This window comes from Coregonus clupeaformis, chromosome 12 (genome assembly GCF_020615455.1).
Source record: "Coregonus clupeaformis isolate EN_2021a chromosome 12, ASM2061545v1, whole genome shotgun sequence".
In the NCBI taxonomy this organism is placed as follows: Eukaryota; Metazoa; Chordata; class Actinopteri; order Salmoniformes; family Salmonidae; genus Coregonus; species Coregonus clupeaformis.
In genome coordinates this window covers 4,923,084-4,945,782 of record NC_059203.1, presented here as the reverse complement: position 1 = coordinate 4,945,782, position 22,699 = coordinate 4,923,084, and the positions used below count along the sequence as shown (strand labels likewise).

The following is a 22,699-nucleotide window of genomic DNA, read 5'->3' as shown; positions in this document are numbered from 1 at the left end:
CAGACAGACAGACAGACAGACAGACAGACAGACAGACAGACAGACAGACAGACAGACAGACAGACATACAGACAGACAGACAGACAGACAGACAGAGAGATAGAGAGATAGAGAGATAGATCGAGGCATGAAGTGTGTGGCTCAGTTGGTAGAGTATGGTGCTTGCAATGCCAGGGTTGTGGGTTCGATTCTCACAGGGGACCAGTATGTAAAGGTACAAAAATGTATGCACTCACTATTGTAAGTTACTCTGGATAAGAGCGTATGATCAAATATATATATATATATACATGTAAGTTACTAGTATAAAGTTTAGCACCATATGAATATTAGGGAGAGTGGTGGGTGACAGTCTGTTTAGAAGCTACAGTGTGTTAGACGTGATGAAGACGTATATCCGGGCCAGGAAGGTAGTGAAGGCTCCCTGTCTCAACAGCTTCATCTCCACATCGATCAGGAAGTCTCTCAGCTCTCTCACCTGCCGCTGCAGGTACACCGCCCCCGTAAAACTGTTCAGCTTCCGCGTGGAGAAGTAGTTCTCCTCATTACCGCGGGTGATGGAGATAGCGATGTTGTCTCCACTATAGGCGGGGGAGGGGCCAATCCTGAAGATCTGGGCGGGGATGACAATGTTGGGCTGGAAGCTCAGCTGGTAGTAGGTGATTCTCAGAGGAGAGGTCTGGCACTCTACAGAGTTAGCTGGACAAACGTTGCGCTCACAACGACTGGAGAGAGAGAGAGAGGGTTAGGGTTAGAGAGAGGGTTAGGGTTAGAGAGAAGGAGAGACGATTAGGGTGACAGAGTTAGGGTGAGAGAGAGAGAAGGAGAGAGGATTAGGGTTAGAGAGAGTGCTAGAGAGAGAGAAGGAGAGAGGATTAGGGTTAGAGAGAGTGCTAGAGAGAGAGAAGGAGAGAGGATTAGGGTTAGAGAGAGTGCTAGAGAGAGAGAAGGAGAGAGGATTAGGGTTAGAGAGAGTGCTAGAGAGAGAGAAGGAGAGAGGATTAGGGTAAGAGAGAGGGTTAAGGTGACAGAGTTAGGGTGAGAAAGAGAGAGGATTAGGGTGAGAGAGAGGATTAGGGTGAGAGAGAGGATTAGGGTGAGAGAGAGGGCTAAAGAGAGAGGATTAGGGTGAGAAAGGGAGGGAGGGAGAGAGCGTTAGGGTGAGAGAAGATTTGGGTGAGAGAGCGATAAAGGGTGTTAGGGTTAGCGAGAGGGGGTTAGGTTTAGAGAGAGCGAGAGGGTTAGGGTTAGAAAGAGAGAGGGTTAGAGAGAAAGAGAGGGGGTTAGGTTTAGAGAGAGCGAGAGGGTTAGGGTTAGAAAGAGAGAGGGTTAGAGAGAAAACGTTAGAGAGGGTTAGAGAGAGAGAGAGGGTTAGAGAGAGAGAGATGGTTAGAGAGAGAGAGATGGTTAGAGAGAGAGATGGTTAGAGAGAGAGAGGGTTAGAGAGAGAGAGAGAGAGAGAGAGAGGGTTAGAGAGAGAGAGAGGGTTAGAGAGAGAGAGAGGGTTAGAGAGAGAGAGATGGTTAGAGAGAGAGAGATGGTTAGAGAGAGAGAGATGGTTAGAGAGAGAGAGCGGGTTAGAGAGAGAGAGAGAGAGGGTTAGAGAGAAAGAGAGAGAGAGAGAGAGAGGGTTAGAGAGAGAGAGAGAGGGGGTTAGGGTTAGAGAGAAAGAGAGAGAGAGAGAGAGAGAGAGAGGGTTAGAGAGAGAGAGAGAGAGAGAGAGAGAGAGAGAGAGAGAGAGAGAGAGAGAGGGGGGTTAGAGAGAGAGAGGGGGTTAGAGAGAGAGAGAGAGAGGGTTAGGGTTAGAGAGAAAGAGAGGGTTAGAGAGAGAGAGAGGGTTAGAGAGAGAGAGAGAGGGGGTTAGAGAGAGAGAGATGGTTAGAGAGAGAGAGATGGTTAGAGAGAGAGAGAGAGGGTTAGAGAGAAAGAGAGAGAGAGAGGGGGTTAGAGAGAGAGAGAGAGAGAGAGGGGGGTAGAGAGAGAGAGGGGGTTAGAGAGAGAGAGAGAGAGAGAGAGAGAGAGAGAGAGAGAGGGTTAGAGAGAAAGCGTTAAGGTTAGAGAGGGTTAGGGTTAGAGAGAGAGGGTTAGAGAGAGAGAGAGAGAGAGAGAGAGAGAGAGAGAGAGAGGGAGAGAGAGAGAGAGAGGGTTAGAGAGAGAGAGACAGAGGGTTAGAGAGAGAGAGAGAGAGAGAGAGAGACAGGGTTAGAGAGATAGATGGTTAGAGAGAGAGAGAGAGAGAGAGAGATGGTAGTATGGTTAGGGTTAGAGAGGGAGAGCTGGTAGTATGGTTAGGGTTAGAGAGGGAGAGCTGGTAGTATGGTTAGGGTTAGAGAGAGAGAGCTGGTAGTATGGTTAGGGTTAGAGAGGGAGAGCTGGTAGTATGGTTAGGGTTAGAGAGAGAGAGCTGGTAGTATGGTTAGGGTTAGAGAGGGAGAGCTGGTAGTATGGTTAGGGTTAGAGAGGGAGAGCTGGTAGTATGGTTAGAGTTAGAGAGAGAGAGCTGGTAGTATGGTTAGAGTTAGAGAGAGAGAGCTGGTAGTATGGTTAGGGTTAGAGAGGGAGAGCTGGTAGTATGGTTAGGGTTATAGAGAGAGAGCTGGTAGTATGGTTAGGGTTAGAGAGAGAGAGCTGGTAGTATGGTTAGGGTTAGAGAGAGAGCTGGTAGTATGGTTAGGGTTAGAGAGGGAGAGCTGGTAGTATGGTTAGGGTTAGAGAGGTAAAGTAGTAAAATCCATCTCCATGAATCTGTTTCATGATGAAAGGTGGAACATAAACGTGTCCACACAGACAATATTACGCTGCCATGACGACATTGATATCAATGTGAGCTGTGTGTTTGTGTGTGTGTGTGTGTGTGCGTTGTACTTACGTATCTGAGACCTTTTTGTAATTGGGAGGGCAGGAGAAGGAGAGACACCTGTACCCTCCCTGGATGTTGTAGCAGGTCTGGTCTCTAGAGCAGTTATGAACTCCTGTTGTACACTCATCAATATCTACAGCAGACAGACAGACTGATCAATATCTACAACAGACAGACTGATCAATATCTAGAACAGACAGACAGACTCATCAATATCTACAACAGACAGACAGACTGATCAATATCTACAGCAGACAGACATACTCATCAATATCTACAACAGACAGACAGACTCATCAATCACTACAACAGACAGACAGACTCATCAATATCTACAACAGACAGACAGACTCATCAATAACTACAACAGACAGACAGACTCATCAATAACTACAACAGACAGACAGACTCATCAATATATACAACAGACAGACAGACTCATCAATATATACAACAGACAGACTGATCAATATCAACAACATACAGACTCATCAATCTACAACAGACATACTCATCAATATCTACAACAGACAGACAGACTCATCAATATCTATAACAGACAGACTCATCAATATCTACAACAGACAGACAGACTCATCGATCTACAACAGACAGACAGACTCATCAATCTAGAACAGACAGACAGACAGACTCATCAATATATACAACAGGCAGACAGACTCATAAATATCTACAACAGACAGACTGATCAATATCTACAACAGGCAGACTCATCAATATCTACAACAGACAGACTCATCAAGATATGCAACAGACAGACAGACTCATCAATATCTACACAGACAGACAGACTCATCGATCTAGAACAGACAGACAGACAGACAGACTCATCAATCTACAACAGACAGACAGACTCATCAATATCTATAACAGACAGACAGACTCATCAATATCTACAACAGACAGACAGACTCATCAATATCTACAACAGACAGACAGACTCATCGATCTAGAACAGACAGACAGACAGACAGACAGACAGTCAAACTCATCAATCTACAACAGACAGACAGACTCATCAATATATACAACAGACAGACAGACTCATCAATATATACAACAGACAGACAGACTCATCAATAACTACAACAGACAGACAGACTGATCAATATCTATAACAGACAGACTGACTCATCAATATCTACAACATACAGACAGACTGATCAATATCTACAACAGACAGACCGACTCATCAAGATCGACAACAGACAGACAGACTCATAAATCTATAAAAGACAGACAGACTCATCAATATCTACAACAGACAGACCGACTCATCAATCTATAAAAGACAGACAGACAGACTGATCAATATCTACAACTGTGGCTCAGTTGGTAGAGCATGGGATTTGCCACAACAGGGTTGTGAGTTTGATTCCCACGGGGGACCAGTATGAAAAAGTACAAAAATGTATGCACTCACTACTGTTCGTCGCTCTGGATAAGAGTGTCTGCTAAATGACTCAAATGTAAATGTAAACAGACAGCCTGATCAATATCTACAACACAACATACAGTCATACTGAAGGTAAACACTCATCAGTATCTGTAATTCAAGACAGTCTGTATTTATCAATATGTATAAGATGGTAATGACCACTGTGATAGCTCCACCCATATGGAAATGAATAAGGAAATAGAACAGCCCTTTATATAAAGTGTGTGAGACGCTGGGGGATGTCAGTCCGTACCTCTGCAGGTGTGTCCGGAGGTTGACAGGGTGTATCCATTAGGGGGACAGGCACACTGATATCTACCTGGGATGTTCACACACTCGAACACACACAGGTTCCCAATACTCTGGGAACACTCATCAATATCTGCAAAAGGGAAACATGTCAATACAAACACACAGGCAATTGGTAACATGGTGTTAGAGCTATCATGGTGTGATACCTTCACATGTGTGTCCGTCCTCCTTCAGGTAGAAGCCCCGTCTGCAGTAACATTGGTAGGACCCGTAGATGTTAGCACACTCCTGACCACACGGACTAGAGTCACACTCATTCAGATCTGAGAGAGAGAGAGACAAGTCACTAAGACACCCAGCCAACTAAGACACCCAGCCAACCAAGTCACTAAGACACCCAGCCAACCAAGTCGCTAAGACACCCAGCCAACCATGTCACTAAGAACCCAGCCAACCAAGTCACTAAGACACCCAGCCTACCAAGTCACTAAGACACCCAGCCAACCAAGTCACTAAGACACCCAGCCAACTAAGACACCCAGCCAACCAAGTCACTAAGACACCCAGCCAACCAAGTCACTAAGACACCCAGCCTACCAAGTCACTAAGACACCCAGCCAACTAAGACACCCAGCCAACCAAGTCACTAAGACACCCAGCCAACTAAGACACCCAGCCAACCAAGTCACTAAGACACCCAGCCAACCAAGTCACTAAGACACCCAGCCTACCAAGTCACTAAGACACCCAGCCAACTAAGACACCCAGCCAACCAAGTCACTAAGACACCCAGCCAACCAAGTCACTAAGACACCCAGCCAACCAAGTCACTAAGACACCCAGCCAACCAAGTCACTAAGACACCCAGCCAACTAAGACACCCAGCCAACCAGCCAACTAAGACACCCAGCCAACCAAGTCACTAAGACACCCAGCCAACCAAGTCACTAAGACACCCAGCCAACCAAGTCACTAAGACACCCAGCCAACTAAGACACCCAGCCAACCAAGTCACTAAGACACCCAGCCAACCAAGTCACTAAGACACCCAGCCAACCAAGCCACCAAGACACCCAGCCAACCAAGTCTCTAAGACACCCAGCCAACCAAGTCACTAAGACACCCAGCCAACCAAGTCACTAAGACACCCAGCCTACCAAGTCACTAAGACACCCAGCCAACCAAGTCACTAAGACACCCAGCCAACTAAGACACCCAGCCAACCAAGTCACTAAGACACCCAGCCAACCAAGTCACTAAGACACCCAGCCTACCAAGTCACTAAGACACCAAGCCAACTAAGACACCCAGCCAACCAAGTCACTAAGACACCCAGCCAACCAAGTCACTAAGACACCCAGCCAACCAAGTCACTAAGACACCCAGCCAACTAAGACACCCAGCCAACCAAGTCACTAAGACACCCAGCCAACCAAGTCACTAAGACACCCAGCCAACCAAGTCACTAAGACACCCAGCCAACCAAGTCACTAAGACACCCAGCCAAACAAGTCACTAAGATACCCAGCCAACCAAGTCACTAAGACACTCAGCCAACCAAGTCACTAAGACACCCAGCCAACCAAGTCACTAAGACACCCAGCCAACCAAGTCACTAAGACACCCAGCCAACCAAGTCACTAAGACACCCAGCCAACCAAGTCACTAAGACACCCAGCCAACCAAGTCACTAAGACACCCAGCCAACCAAGTCACTAAGATACCTAGCCAACCAAGTCACAAAGGACAAGTCACCAAAGACAAGTCACCAAAGACAAGTAACTAAGACACCCAGCCAACCAAGTCACCAAGACACGCAGCCAACCAAGTCACTAAGACACCAAGCAAACTAAGTCACTAAGACATCCAGCCAACCAAGTCACTAAGACACCCAGCCAACCAAATAACTAAGATACCCAGCCAACCAAGCCACTAAGACACCCAGCCAACCAAGTCACTAAGACATCCAGCCAACCAAGTCACTAAGACACCCAGCCAACCAAGTTACTAAGATACCCAGCCAACCAAGTCACTAAGACACCCAGCCAACCAAGTCACTAAGACACCCAGCCAACCAAGTCACTAAGATACCCAGCCAACCAAGTCACCAAGGACAAGTCACCAAAGACAAGTCACTAAGACACCAAACCAAGCCACCAAGGACAAGCCACCAAAGACAAGTCACTAAGACACCCAGCCAACCAAGTCACTAAGACACCCAGCCAACCAAGTCACTAAGACACCCAGCCAACCAAGTCACTAAGACACCCAGCCAACCAAGTCACTAAGACACCCAGCCAACCAAGTCACTAAGACACCCAGCCAACCAAGTCACTAAGACACCCAACCAACCAAGTCACTAAGACACCCAGCCAACCAAGTCACTAAGACACCCAGCCAACCAAGTCACTAAGACACCCAGCCAACCAAGTCACTAAGACACCCAGCCAACCAAGTCACTAAGACACCCAGCCAACCAAGTCACTAAGACACCCAGCCAACCAAGTCACTAAGACACCCAGCCAACCAAGTCACTAAGACACCCAGCCAACCAAGTCACTAAGACACCCAGCCAACCAAGTCACTAAGACACCCAGCCAACCAAGTCACTAAGACACCCAGCCAACCAAGTCACTAAGACACCCAGCCAACCAAGTCGCTAAGACACCCAGCCAAACAAGTCACTAAGACACCCAGCCAACCAAGTCACTAAGACACCCAGCCAACCAAGTCACTAAGACACCCAGCCAACCAAGTCACTAAGACACCTAGCCAACCAAGTCACTAAGACACCCAGCCAACCAAGTCACTAAGATACCTAGCCAACCAAGTCACCAAGGACAAGTCACCATAGACAAGTCACCAAAGACAAGTAACTAAGACACCCAGCCAACCAAGTCACCAAGACACGCAGCCAACCAAGTCACTAAGACACCCAGCAAACTAAGTCACTAAGACATCCAGCCAACCAAGTCACTAAGACACCCAGCCAACCAAATAACTAAGATACCCAGCCAACCAAGCCACTAAGACACCCAGCCAACCAAGTCACTAAGACACCCAGCCAACCAAGTCACTAAGACACCCAGCCAACCAAGTTACTAAGATACCCAGCCAACCAAGTCACTAAGACACCCAGCCAACCAAGTCACTAAGACACCCAGCCAACCAAGTCACTAAGATACCCAGCCAACCAAGTCACCAAGGACAAGTCACCAAAGACAAGTCACTAAGACACCAAACCAAGCCACCAAGGACAAGCCACCAAAGACAAGTCACTAAGACACCCAGCCAACCAAGTCACTAAGACACCCAGCCAACCAAGTCACTAAGACACCCAGCCAACCAAGTCACTAAGACACCCAGCCAACCAAGTCACTAAGACACCCAGCCAACCAAGTCACTAAGACACCCAGCCAATCAAGTCACTAAGACACCCAGCCAACCAAGTCACTAAGACACCCAGCCAACCAAGTCACTAAGACACCCAGCCAACCAAGTCACTAAGACACCCAGCCAACCAAGTCACTAAGACACCCAGCCAACCAAGTCACTAAGACACCCAGCCAACCAAGTCACTAAGACACCCAGCCAACCAAGTCACTAAGACACCCAGCCAACCAAGTCACTAAGACACCCAGCCAACCAAGTCACTAAGACACCCAGCCAACCAAGTCACTAAGACACCCAGCCAACCAAGTCACTAAGACACCCAGCCAACCAAGTCGCTAAGACACCCAGCCAAACAAGTCACTAAGACACCCAGCCAACCAAGTCACTAAGACACCCAGCCAACCAAGTCACTAAGACACCCAGCCAACCAAGTCACTAAGACACCCAGCCAACCAAGTCACCAAGGACAAGTCACCAAAGACACAGACAGACAGACAGATAGACTCATCAACATCTACAACAGACAGACAGACTCATCAATCTATAAAAGACAGACAGACTCATAAATCTATAAAAGACAGACAGACTCATCAATATCTACAACAGACTGACCGACTCATCAATCTATAAAAGACAGACAGACAGACTGATCAATATCTACAACTGTGGCTCAGTTGGTAGGGCATGGGATTTATCACACCAGGGTTGTGGGTTTGATTCCCACGGGGGACCAGTATGAAAAAGTACAAAAAAGTATGCACTCACTACTGTTCGTCGCTCTGGATAAGAGTGTCTGCTAAATGACTCAAATGTAAATGTAAACAGACAGCCAACCAAATCGCTAAGACACCCAGCCAACCAAGTCACTAAGACACCCAGCCAACCAAGTCACTAAGACACCCAGCCAACCAAGTCACCAAGGACAAGTCACCAAAGACAAGTCGCTAAGACACCCAGCCAACCAAGTCACTAAGATACCCAGCCAACCAAGTCACCAAGGACAAGTCAACAAAGACAAGTCACTAAGACACCAAACCAAGCCACCAAGGACAAGTCACCAAGCCAACCAAGTCACTAAGACACCCAGCCAACCAAGTCCCTAAGATACCCAGCCAACCAAGTCACCAAGGACAAGTCAACAAAGACAAGTCACTAAGACACCCAGCCAACCAAGTCACCAAGGACAAGTCACCAAGCCAACCAAGTCACCAACCAAGTCATCAAGGACAAGTCACTAAGACACCAAGACCAAGCCACCCAGCCACCCAGCCAACCAAGCCACCCAGCCAACCAAGCCAACCAAGCCACCCAGCCAACCAAGCCACCCAGCCAACCAAGCCAACCAAGCCACCCAGCCAACCAAGCCACCCAGCCACCCAGCCAACCAAGCCAACCAAGCCACCCAGCCAACCAAGCCACCCAGCCACCCAGCCAACCAAGCCAACCAAGCCACCCAGCCAACCAAGCCACCCAGCCAACCAAGCCAACCAAGCCACCCAGCCAACCAAGCCACCCAGCCACCCAGCCAACCAAGCCAACCAAGCCACCCAGCCAACCAAGCCACCCAGCCAACCAAGTCACCAAGGACAAGTCACCAAGCCAACCAAGTCACCCAAGTCACCAAAGACAAGTCACTGAGACACTGTTATGATGTATTTTCATGGTGTTGTGGGAACCAGGTTAAATATAGTAGATAGGTGACTCTGGGTGCCACACCGTCTGAATACCAAGGATTCCAGTATGTTGAGGGAGATTACTGAGGTTTATCTTAGAATGATGGATGGACATGATATACTGACTTGGGGTACAAGGTAATAACATCAAAGAAGGGAGTGCCCACTGATGGTTACCAGATGTTGTTGAAGAAACGTGTAACATGACGTATATAAACTGAGAGGTTTTCTTTGTTCAGTAGTTCGGATGACAAGAGGCAAAGCACGTGCCTTTTGTTAGATGAACCCGGGTACCAAATCTATTAGATATGTGTATGAACTCTCCACCTAAGTGTTAAATATCTTCTTGCATCATTAATTACTTGATACCCGAGAAACTCATCATAACAGACACCAAGACCAAGTCACCAAAGACAAGTCACTAAGACACCAAGACCAAGCCACCCAGCCAACCAAGCCACCCAGCTAACCAAGCCACCCAGCCAACCAAGTCACCCAGGGAAGGTCACCCATCACCAGGCCCAGGTCACCCCACCTAGCCAGGCTCCCCCAGCCAGCCCACAAAGCCATGTCAATAACATCTGCATAAGGGACAGGTTCACCTCTTTGTTGTGTTGGAAGGGGTCCGATGGATTTCACTAAATAACAGAGTTGACAAGCCTGGGGTAAGGAGAGTCATCCACCTGGCTATCTCTGTGTCTGAAGAATCACCAGCCGCACGCAGGGTTGCTGTGTGACTACAGCTGAACCAGAGTACCAGACCAATGATGTACCAAAGACATCTTCAATCAGTGTTTTTTCAATAATTTTCTGCCGTGTATAATATGTGGTAGGCTATGTACTGTATAATATGTGGTAGGCTATGTACTGTATAATATGTTGTAGGCTATGTACTGTATAATATGTGGTAGGCTATGTACTGTATAATATGTGGTAGGCTATGTACTGTATAATATGTGGTAGGCTATGTACTGTATAATATGTGGTAGGCTATGTACTGTATAATATGTGGTAGGCTATGTACTGTATAATATGTGGTAGGCTATGTACTGTATAATATGTGGTAGGCTATGTACTGTATAATATGTGGTAGGCTATGTACTGTATAATATGTGGTATTCTATGTACTGTATAATATGTGGTAGGCTATGTACTGTATAATATGTGGTAGGCTATGTACTGTATAATATGTGGTAGGCTATGTACTGTATTGTATAATGGAACAATCATTATTTTATTTCCGGGTTTTGTCTCGGGCTTGAGCACATAAGCCTATGACTATGCATCAGCTCTAATATGCATATGGATGTTTCGAATTAATCTTCACCTTAGAAAGCGCTGTCCAGTTCGTTGTGTTAGGCTTTGAAACAACATCCACAATGACCATGTTTTCCACTCAGTTTCAACCTGCTGTTCAACTTCTTAGGGGGATTACTGTAACCATAACGTGGAATTTTACTGGCCCCAGAGTCTGCAACACCACTAAGCAAGGGGCACCACCAAGCAAGCGGCACCATGAAGACCAAGGAGCTCTCCAAACAGGTCAGGGACAAAGTTGTGGAGAAGTACAGATCAGGGTTGGGTTATAAAAAAAATATCAGAAACTTTGAACATCCCACGGAGCACCGTTAAATCCATTATTAAAAAATTGAAAGAATATGGCACCACAACAAACCTGCTCACGGATCAGGCAAGGAGGGCATTAATCAGAGAGGCAACAAAGAGACCAAAGATAACCCTGAAGGAGCTGCAAAGCTCCACAGCGGAGATTAGAGTATCTGTCCATATGACCACTTTAAGCCGTACACTCCACAGAGCTGGGCTTTACGGGAGAGTGGCCAGAAAAAAGCCATTGCTTAAAGAAAAAAATAAGCAAACACGTTTGGTGTTCGCCAAAAGGCATGTGGGAGACTCCCCAAACGTATGGAAGAAGGTACTCTGGTCAGATGAGACTAAAATTGAGCTTTTTGGCCATCAAGGAAAACGCTATGTCTGGCGCAAACTCAACACCTCTCATCACCCCGAGAACACCATCCCCACAGTGAAGCATGGTGGTGGCAGCATCATGCTGTGGGGATGTTTTTCATCGGCAGGAACTGGTAAACTGGTCAGAATTGAAGGAATGATGGATGGCACTAAATACAGGGACATTCTTGAGGGAGACTTCCAGAGATTTGAGACTGGGACGGAGGTTCACCTTCCAGCAGGACAACGACCCTAAGCATACTGCTAAAGCAACACTCAAGTGGTTTAAGGGGAAACATTTAAATGTCTTGGAATGGCCTAGTCAAAGCCCAGACCTCAATCCAATTGAGAATATGTGGTACGACTTAAAGATTGCTGTACACCAGCGGAACCCATCCAACTTGAAGGAGCTGGAGCAGTTTTGCCTTGAAGAATGGGCAAAAATCCCAGTGGCTAGATGTGCCAAGCTTATAGAGACATACCCCAAGAGACTTGCGGCTGTAATTGCTCAAGTTTTCAGTTTTTTTTGTCTTATTCCTTGTTTGTTTCACACAAAAAAAAATGTGCATCTTCAAAGTGGTAGGCATGTTGTGTAAATCAAATGATACAAACCCCCCAAAAATCAATTTTAATTCCAGGTTGTAAGGCAACAAAATAGGAAAAATGCCAAGGGGGGTGAATACTTTCGCAAGCCACTACGTCCACAGTATTAGTTCTGTCACAGTTGTTTTACCTTCACAGTTCTTCCCGTCTAAGGCCAGAGAGAAGCCGGCTGTACAGGAACACCGGTAGGACCCTGGACTGTTCTCACAGGTCTGAGCACACAGCCTCCCGGGGTAGCTCCAACACTCATTCACATCTAGAAGGGAGAGGGGAGAGAGACGACAGAGAGGAGAGGAGGAGAGAGAGAGGAGAGAAAAGGAGAGAGAGGAGAATAGAGGAGGAGAGAGAGGAGGGGAGAGAAGGAGAGAGAGGAGGAGAGGGAGGAGAGTAGAGGAGAGAGAGGAGGGGAGGAGAGAGAAGGAGAGAGAGGAGAGTAGAGGAGGAGAGAGAGGTGGAGAGAGAAGGAGAGAGGAGAGTAAAGGAAGAGATAGCGGAGGGGAGTGAAGGAGAGAGAGGACAGAGAGGAGAGGAGAGGAGGAGAGAGAGAGGAGAGAGAAGGAGAGAGAGGAGAAGTAGAGGAAGAGAGTGAGTAGAGGAAGGAGAGAGGGAGAGAGAGGAGAGTAGGAGAGAGAGGAGAGAGAAGGAGAGAGGAGAGTAGAGGAAGGAGAGAGGAGGGGAGAGAGGGAGAGAGAGGAGAGGAGGAGAGAGAAGGAGAGAGGAGAGTAGAGGAGGAGAGAGAGGAGGGGAGAGAAGGAAGGAGGAGAATAGAGGAAGAGAGAGAGGAGGGGAGAGTAGGAGAGATAGTAGAGTAGAGGAAGAGTGAGAGAGAGAGGAGGGGAGAGGTCAGGTTAGCGTGATGGAGAGGTGTGTCTGCGAATATCCTGTAGCTCAGTTGGTAGAGCATGGCGCTTGCAACGCCAGAGTTGTGGGTTCGTTTCCCACGGGGGGCCAGTATGAAAATGTATGCACTCACTAACTGTAAGTCGCTCTGGATAAGAGCGTCTGCTAAATGACTAAAATGTAAAATGTAAATGTGTGTTACCTACCAGTGCAGACCTGGCGTAGTGCATCGTACTGGTAGCCTGTTTGACAGTCACAGCGGTAGCTACCAGGGAGGTTGTGACAGACCTGGCCCCCACCACACCCATGGTTACCTGTCTGACATTCATTCACATCTACACAGGGAAGAGAGTCAACACCTCAGGAGCCGACACTGGTTAAAAATACTGGTCTCTCTGTGTCTGTCTCTCAATTCAATTCAAAGGGCTTTATTGGCATCTGTTTACAAAGCAGGTCAAATAACAACAAATGAAATCAGCAATAACAAATGGACAGTTAATGTTATTAACTACTATTACTACTCTCGCAAAATAATAGAGTCATTTAAATTATATACTGTATTGTTGGTGTTAAGTACTGAAGTACAAATACTTTAAAGTACTACTTAAGTAGTTTTTGGGGTATCTGTACTTAACTATTTATATTTTTGACAACTTTTACGTTTACATTTACTTCACTACATTCCTAAAGAAAATAATGTACTTTGTACTTCATACATTTTCCCTGACACCCAAAAGTACTTGTTACATTTTGAATGCTTAGCAGGAAATGAAAATGGTCCAATTCACACACTTATCAAGAGAACATCCCTGGTCATCCCTACTGCCTCTGATCTGGCGGACTCACTAAACACACATGCTTTGTTTGTTTGTAAATTATGTCTGTGTGTTGGAGTGTGCCCCTGGCTATCAGTAAATTCAAAATTAAAATCAGTAAATAAATAAAAAACTAGATGTGGTCATCTGCTTTGCTTAATATAAGGAATTTGAAATGATTTATAAACAGATAAATATTTGTATTTACAATGTAGTTTGTTCTTCACTGGTTGCCCTTTTTGTATGGCAACAAGTCACAAATCATCCTGCAGTGATGGAACACTGTTATTTCACATAACAGATATAGGAGTTTATCCATTTGTTTTCAAATTATTTGTGGGTCTGTGTAATCTGAGAGAAATACATGTCTCTAATATGGTGATACATTTGGCAGGAGGTTAGGAAGTGCAGCTCGGTTTCCACCTCATTTTGTGGGCAGTGTGCACATAGCCTGTCTTCTCTTGAGAGCCAGGTCTGTCTATGGCAGTGGTCAATATCACTTTCTGAGTCAAAACAGAAGCTTATGCGACATGAACCTTTTAAAAACAGTTCTGTAGCAATAAGGTTAGTAGTAGACTATAGGCCCAATAATTATCACTGCATACTGGCTATGCTTGAAATGCCCTGCCAATGATGATCTTCTCAGACCATTTGGAAATGATATGTGACTCGTTTCAGGAAGCTAGGCTTATGCCACACGTCACTACTTCACAGGAGAGGCATTTGAACGTAAACATACATTGTTTTATCAAAATGCGTTTTTTGGAAGAAATGCCTTCTGGAACATGTGAACTTTCGTGTGTCTTAATAACAAACTTGTATTCCATCCGTAAATACGAATACAATTGTTAAATTACGAGCCTAGTTGGTTTAGCCACGGAAAACAACAGGAACCTTCCCGCTAGCCATGATTGGCTGAGATAATGGATGGGCTGGACATGCCGGGAGATGAGTTTGGATTGGTCTGCCATGTAGCATGCTTCTGTCTATAACGTGAGCTGCTCAGTATGTGTTGATAATCCTTTCTAGCGTGGCTTTTTAAATATATATAACGTTAGCCATCAAGAACTACAAAAGCTTTGCTAGTTTTCTCAACAACTGATGCCCTAAATGTAGCAGGTGCTATCGACAGATCAGTTGGAAAAAGTGATGGGGTACTTTCTGCAAACGCCACGGTCACTGTGAACTGGAGTGACTTGACACAACGTTGGCCAAACAAGATGTAGCTACAAACAAAACATAAATTAAATGGTTCCAGTCTGCTGTGTAGAGTTCATCCATGTATACGGGTAAGAGTCTAGCTACATTTTCAGATATTATACTTTCCTAATTTTGTCAGAAAGCTGTTTTCATTGCAAGTTAAAGCGTACTGTTAGCTTGCTAGCGAACGTTAGCTTGCTGGCTCGCTAGCTAACGTTACGTGTATGATCTGTGTAGTAATATTATTCAAATCGGAAATCCATTTGCATTGCTAGTTATAGCCTAATGTTAGCTAGCTAACATTGAACCTAGTTGTTAGCTTTAGCTACCTGGAGATTCATAATACAGCTATGACAATGTTTGTATTGGTAGTAGTATGAGTTGGGATTATGCCCGTTCTTTGTTTAGCTAGCTAGCTACATGTCTAAACAAAAGACTCCAGTTCGCCAGATGATTACATGACCCATCAAGTTAGCCAGGTGTGTCTGGGGGTGATAACGGCCATCTATTGTATTTCATTGATTTGCTCTCTGGGCCTGCCGGGTAGGCAGAGTTCTACCTTCAGACATGAAATGGTTCAAAACGGGAACACTTTGCCTTCCTGGTGCTAGGGCTGCTGAATCAGCTAACGCCAACAGCATTAAAACTAATTTTAAAAAATAGGAATGCAAAGCTTTATCGTTGGGTTTTTTACTGAAATGTTTGGTGATCGACTAGATCAATTGGTGGTCCTCTGTAGCTCAATTGGTAGAGCATGGCGCTTGTAGCGCCAGGGTAGTGGGTTCGATCCCTGGGACCACCCATACGTAAAAATGTATGCACACATGACTGTAAGTTGCTTTGGATAAAAGCGTCTGCTAAATGGCATATTATTATTATTATTATTTTAGATCGACCGGTTGGTGACACCACACACCAATCACACACACAAACCAAACCAAACCAAACCACACCACAACTCACCGATGCAGCGTGTTCCATCAGGGCTGGAGTGGAATCCCTGGCTACACATGATGACCTTCCTCTGACAGGTATAGGACCCAACAGTGTTGATACAGTTACCAGCACTACATGGATCGGATAGACTACTGCACTCATTAATGTCTGGAGGGAGAGGGGGAGATGGAGAGGGGGGGAGAGGGAGATGGAGAGGGGGGGTGGAGAGGGGAGATGGAGAGGGGGGAGAGGGAGATGGAGGGGGTGGAGAGGGGGGAGATGGAGAGGGGGGTGGAGAGGGGGAGATGGAGAGGGGGGAGAGGGAGATGGAGGGTGGAGAGGGGGGAGATGGAGAGGGGGGTGGAGAGGGGGAGATGGAGAGGGGGAGAGGGAGATGGAGGGGGGTGGAGAGGGGGGAGATGGAGAGGGGTGGGGGGGAGAGGGGGAGATGGAGAGGGGGGTGGAGAGGGGGAGAGAGAGGGAGTGGGGGGAGAGAGAGGGGAGTGGGGGAGAGGGAGATGGAGGGGGTGGGGGGAGAGGGAGATGGAGAGGGGGAGAGGGAGGGGGAGATGGAGAGGGGTGGGGGGAGAGGGGGGAGATGGAGAGGGGGGAGAGGGAGGGAGCGATGGGTTCAGTCCAACAGACACAGAGAAGGCTAAAGAACATGTGCTAATGTCGTTCCGTGTATGGCCACATGGGGTCACTAGAGGTCTCTCTCACACATTCAGTTTCCATTGGAGTCCTGGGTGAAGCCTGTTAGACATCTCTGTTGCCCCCTAACCACACATCTAGAATCAGATTCCCCAGCACCAACACATAACCTCAACCATTAGGAGAACAGCGGGCTTCTGACCCTGAATCAGATGTGATGGCTTACCAATGCAGTTTCCATGTGAGTCCTGGGTGAAGCCTGTGAGACATCTCTGTTTAGGGTTACACAGGAAGGAGCCCTCAGTGTTCTCACATTCAAACCGTCCACCACAGTTGTGGCTGTTCAACGTACACTCATCAATATCTGGAGGACAGGAGAGAAGACGAGAGGAGATCATTCCCACATATATTATTTAGTATATGTAAAGACAAGATTAAATCAAGAATAGTCTGATGGGTGACAATATTAGCTTATCACTTGTGAACTATATATTATCACTTGTGAATGATGCCCAGCGTGTGCAGTAAGGCAAGAAACAGTGCATGTCTTTTTTTGTGTGACTTTTTTAAATCATAGTCGCACACCTCATGTAGCCTCCTAGTGAAAGTGTGCATGGTGGTGGAACATGGTGTTTCATAAAGTACACATTTTCCCTGTTTGTTTTTTCTTCACCTTCTCTCCATTAAATAAAGTTAAGGAGGAAATCGAATATAACCTGAATGGAGAATGTTTTAGGTACGAACTGGTCCACGAGGGATATGGATGTATTGCCGGGTGCAATGTGTTTCGACAGTGAGATGAAAACGACTCAATATCGCCATCTAGCCTTTGGGCTCCATACTGAACCAGAACATCTCCCACCCATAAAGCTGTGGTCTCCTTAGTTCTGATCCTCCACTGCTGATAACAACTGAACACCCCTCCTACCAATCAGAACATCTCCCACCCATTTACCACTGAATAGCATGCTGGGAGTCAGGCCATTGAACATTCCACTCTAAGATGTGAGGGCTGGGTCTCCAACTGCAGATGACAGTGGATTCATAACTAGCATCACAGCTGGTCCCAAACCATCCAACAACCCTAATTAGGTGGGACTTTAGTCCTCACAGCTGGTCCCAAACCGTACAACAACCCTAATTAGGTGGGACTTTAGTCCTCACAGCTGGTCCCAAACCATTCAACAACCCTAATTAGGTGGGACTTTAGTCCTCACAGCTGGTCCCAAACCATACAACAACCCTAATTAGGTGGGACTTTAGTCCTCACAGCTGGTCCCAAACCATCCAACAACCCTAATTAGGTGGGACTTTAGTCCCCACTTTAAATATTCTTCTTCTTCTGCACGCTGCTCCTCTTCCTCCATTTAAGCTAGAAACACTTCAAACTTTAAAATATGTAGACTGGTCTGGATTGAGCTGCTTATATAAAACGTATATATTTTTAAACTATTCAACTTTTTGTCCATCTTCATTCACTTTAATGTGACTTTTTTTCTAAATTCAAAAGCTCCCTGTTGTGATATCATCGCTTCCAACTTCCATTCACTGTAAATGCAACAGCACAACTTTTGACACAAATCAGCTACTTTGACCACTTTGACAAAAACTTACACAAAGAGTTAAAGGGTATGACATCTTCCTCTACTTATCTGCTATTCAGACCTGACTAATGTAGCTTATAACTTCCCACTGCTGACTTAACTTCCATGGAACTTTTCAGAACTTTTAAATCAGAACAATTTTAATAGTTATTTGTGATTAAACATGTGATCTAACTGCCCTCCAAACTATTAAGGTTGATAGGGCAGTCTATGAAAGAAATCAGACCAGTTATTTTACTAAATTTAACTTTGACTATAATTAACTATATTTAACTTCTTGGCTTAAGTCAAACATAAAAAAATGATTCCACTGCTACACAAATACTTGTAAAGTGTTAAAGCAAGTCCCACCAATTTTTCTTCATAATCGTAATGATGGTGATGATGATGACGATGATGTTGTTGAAGATGTTGACCAACTCACCCTCACAGACTCCGTTCCTGAGCTGGTAGCCAGCAGGACAAGTGACTGTCCTCTCACACACAAACGACCCCACGGTGTTCACACAGCGCTCACTGGCCTGGCAATTGTGGCTGTTGGTCACACACTCATTCACGTCTGTTAGGGGGGAGAGAGGGAGAGAAAGAGAGAGAGAGGGAGGGGGGAAAGAGCGAAAGAGAGAGAAATGGAGGGGGAGAGAGAGAGAGGGTGAGGGATGGGGAGAGAGAGAGAGGGAGGGGGAGAGAGAGAGAGGGAGGAGGTTAGAGAGAGAGGGAAGGGGGAGAGAGAGAGAGAGAGGGAGAGAGGAGAGAGAGAGAGGGAGAGAGCGAGAGGGAGGGGGAGAGAGAGAGGGAGAGAGCGAGATGATGGAAGGCGGGAGAGAGAAAGGGAGGGGGAATAGAGAGAGGGATGGGGGAGAGAGAGAGGGAGGAGAGAGAGAGAGAGAGAGAGAGAGAGGGAAGTTAGAAGAGAGAGAGGGTGAGGGATAGGGAGAGAGAGAGGGTGAGGGATGGGGAGAGAGAGGGAGAGGGTGAGGGATGGGGAGAGAGAGAGGGAGGGGAGAGAGAGAGAGAGAGAGAGGAGAGAGAGAGATTGTAAGGGAGGGGAGAGAGAGAGAACGGGATGGGGAGTGAGAGAGGGAGGGAAGAAGAGGGGAGAGAGCGGGATAGGGAGGGGGAGAGAGAGGGGGAGAGGGAGGGGGAGAGAGAGTGAAAGGGAGGGGGAATAGAGAGAGGTAGGGGGAGAGAGAGGGAGGGGGAGAGAAAGAGATTGGGGAGAGTGTACATAGTCAATGGTAGGCTTCGAGGGGACTCCTATGGTAGGTACACCTATAGCTCATCTCTTGGCAGTAGTACTGTAGACTACTTTATCACTGACCTCAACCCAGAGTCTCTCAGAGCGTTCACAGTCAGCCCACTGACACCCCTATCAGACCACAGCAAAATCACAGTCTACTTGAACAGAGCAATACTCAATCATGAGGCATCAAAGCCAAAAGAACTGAATAATATTAAGAAATGCTATAGATGGAAGGAAAGAAGTGTTGAAACCTACCAAAAAACAATTAGGAAACAACAAATTCAATCCATTCTAGACAACTTCCTGGACAAAACGTTCCACTGTAATAGTGAAGGTGTAAACTTGGCAGTAGAAAACCTAAACAGTATATTTGACCTCTCAGCTTCCCTATAAATTCTAAAAAATCTCTAACAGAAAACCAAAGAAAAGTAATAACAGTGATAAATGGTTTGATGAAGAATGCAAAAACCTAAGAAAGAAATTGAGAAACCTATCCAACCAAAAACATAGAGACCCAGAAAACCTGAGCCTACGCCTTCACTATGGTGAATCACTAAAACAATGCAGAAATACACTACGGAAAAAGAAGGAACAGCATGTCAGAAATCAGCTCAATGTAATTGAAGAATCCATAGACTCTAACCACTTCTGGGAAAATTGGAAAACACTAAACAAACAACAACACGAAGAGCTATCTATCCAAAACGGAGATGTATGGGTAAACCACTTCTTCTCTTTTTGGCCCTATAACAGAGAACAAACAGCAAAAAAATATACATGATCAAATGCAAATCTTAGAATCAACTATTAAAGACTACCAGAACCCACTGGATTCTCCAATTACATTGAATGAACTACAGGATAAAATACAAACCCTCCAACCAAAAAAGTCCTGTGGTGTTGATGGTATCCTCAATGAAATGATAAAATATACAGACCACAAATTTCAATTAGCTATACTTAAACTCTTTAACATCATCCTTAGCTCTGGCATCTTCCCCAACATCTGGAACCAAGGACTGATCACCCCCAATCCACAAAAGTGGAGACAAATTTGACCCCAATAACTACCGTGGGATATGCGTCAACAGCAACCTTGGGAAAATCCTCTGCATTATCATTAATAGCAGACTAGTTCATTTCCTCAGTGAAAACAATGTACTGAGCAAATGTCAAATTGGCTTTTACCAAATTACCGTACGACAGACCACGTATTCACCCTGCACACCCTAATTGACAAACAAACAAACCAAAACAAAGGCAAAGTCTTCTCATGCTTTGTTGATTTCAAAAGCTTTTGACTCAATTTGGCATGAGGGTCTGCTATACAAATTGATGGAAAGTGGGGTTGGGGGAAAAACATACGACATTATAAAATCCATGTACACAAACAACAAGTGTGCGGTTAAAATTGGGAAAAAACACACACATTTCTTTCCACAGGGCCGTGGGGTGAGACAGGGATGCAGTTTAAGCCCCACCCTCTTCAACATATATATCAACGAATTGGCGAGGGCACTAGAACAGTCTGCAGCACCCGGCCTCACCCTACTAGAATCTGAAGTCAAATGTCTTCTGTTTGCTGACGATCTGGTGCTTCTTTCACCAACCAAGGAGGGCCTACAGCAGCACCTAGATCTTCTGCACAGACTCTGTCAGACCTGGGCCCTGACAGTAAATCTCAGTAAGACAAAAATAATGGTGTTCCAAAAAAGGTCCAGTTGCCAGGACCACAAATACAAATTCCATCTAGACACCGTTGCCCTAGAGCACACAAAAAACTATACATACCTCGGCCTAAACATCAGCGCCACAGGTAACTTCCACAAAGCTGTGAACGATCTGAGAGACAAGGCAAGAAGGGCCTTCTATGCCATCAAAAGGAACATAAAATTTGACATACCAATTAGGATCTGGCTAAAATACTTGAATCAGTTATAGAACCCATTGCCCTTTATGGTTCTGAGGTCTGGGGTCCGCTCACCAACCAAGAATTCACAAAATGGGACAAACACCAAATTGAGACTCTGCATGCAGAATTCTGCAAAAACATCCTCCGTGTACAACGTAAAACACCAAATAATGCATGCAGAGCAGAATTAGGCCAATACCCGCTAATTATCAAAATCCAGAAAAGAGCCGTTAAATTCTATAACCACTTAAAAGGAAGCGATTCCCAAACCTTCCATAACAAAGCCATCACCTACAGAGAGATGAACTTGGAGAAGAGTCCCCTAAGTAAGCTTGTCCTGGGGCTCTGTTCACAAACACAAACAGACCCCACAGAGCCCCAGGACAACAACAACAACAACACAACTAGACCCAACCAAATCATGAGAAAACAAAAAGAGAATTACTTGACACATTGGAAAGAACAAACAAAAAAACAGAGCAAACTAGAATGCTATTTGGCCCTAAACAGAGAGTACACAGTGGCAGAATACTTGACCACTGTGACTGACCCAAACTTAAGGAAAGCTTTGACTATGTACAGACTCAGTGAGCATAGCCTTGCTATTGAGAAAGGCCGCCGTAGGCAGACCTGGCTCTCAAGAGAAGACAGGCTATGTGCACACTGCCCACAAAATGAGGTGGAAACTGAGCTGCACTTCCTAACCTCCTGCCAAATGTATGACCATATTAGAGACACATATTTCCCTCAGATTACAGCGATCCACAAAGAATTCGAAAACAAATCCAATTTTGATAAACTCCCTTATCTACTGGGTGAAAAACCACAGTGTACCATCACAGCTGCAAGATTTGTGACCTGTTGCCACAAGAAAAGGGCAACCAGTGAAGAACAAACACCATTGTAAATACAACCCATATTTATGTTTATTTATTTTCCCATTTGTACTTTAACTATTTGCACATTGTTACAACACTGTATATATACATAATATGACATTTGAAATGTCTTTATTCTTTTGAAACTTCTGAGTGTAATGTTTACTGTTAATATTTATTGTTTATTTCACCTTTGTTTACTATCTACTTCACTTGCTTTGGCAATGTTAACACACGTTTCCCATGCCAATAAAGCCCTTAAATTGAATTGAATTAAATTGAAATTGAATTGAGAGAGGGGACAGCGAGAGGGAGGTGAGAGAGAGAGGGAAGAGGTTAGAGAGAGAGGGAGGGGGGAAGAGAGAAAAAAGGGAGAGAGAGAGGGTGGGAGGAAGAGAGAGAGGGTGGGTGGGGGGAG

General features: G+C 45.7%; 1 protein-coding gene across 1 annotated transcript in view; it reads right to left on the bottom strand.

Annotated features, from left to right (window-relative positions):
* Window positions 1–266: 266 nt before the first annotated feature.
* The window catches only part of LOC121578503 (fibulin-2-like), a 35,985-nt gene continuing 13,552 nt past the window's right edge, over window positions 267–22,699 (bottom strand). The window contains exons 2-10 of the mRNA XM_041892867.1: window positions 18,676–18,810; window positions 16,874–17,011; window positions 16,024–16,164; window positions 13,252–13,380; window positions 12,336–12,461; window positions 4,778–4,894; window positions 4,573–4,701; window positions 2,870–2,993; window positions 267–725 (exon numbers count right to left, since the gene is read on the bottom strand). Coding sequence (XP_041748801.1) covers window positions 365–725; window positions 2,870–2,993; window positions 4,573–4,701; window positions 4,778–4,894; window positions 12,336–12,461; window positions 13,252–13,380; window positions 16,024–16,164; window positions 16,874–17,011; window positions 18,676–18,810 — 1,400 coding nt within the window. The 3' untranslated portion in view covers window positions 267–364. The remainder of the gene's footprint in view (window positions 726–2,869; window positions 2,994–4,572; window positions 4,702–4,777; window positions 4,895–12,335; window positions 12,462–13,251; window positions 13,381–16,023; window positions 16,165–16,873; window positions 17,012–18,675; window positions 18,811–22,699) is intronic.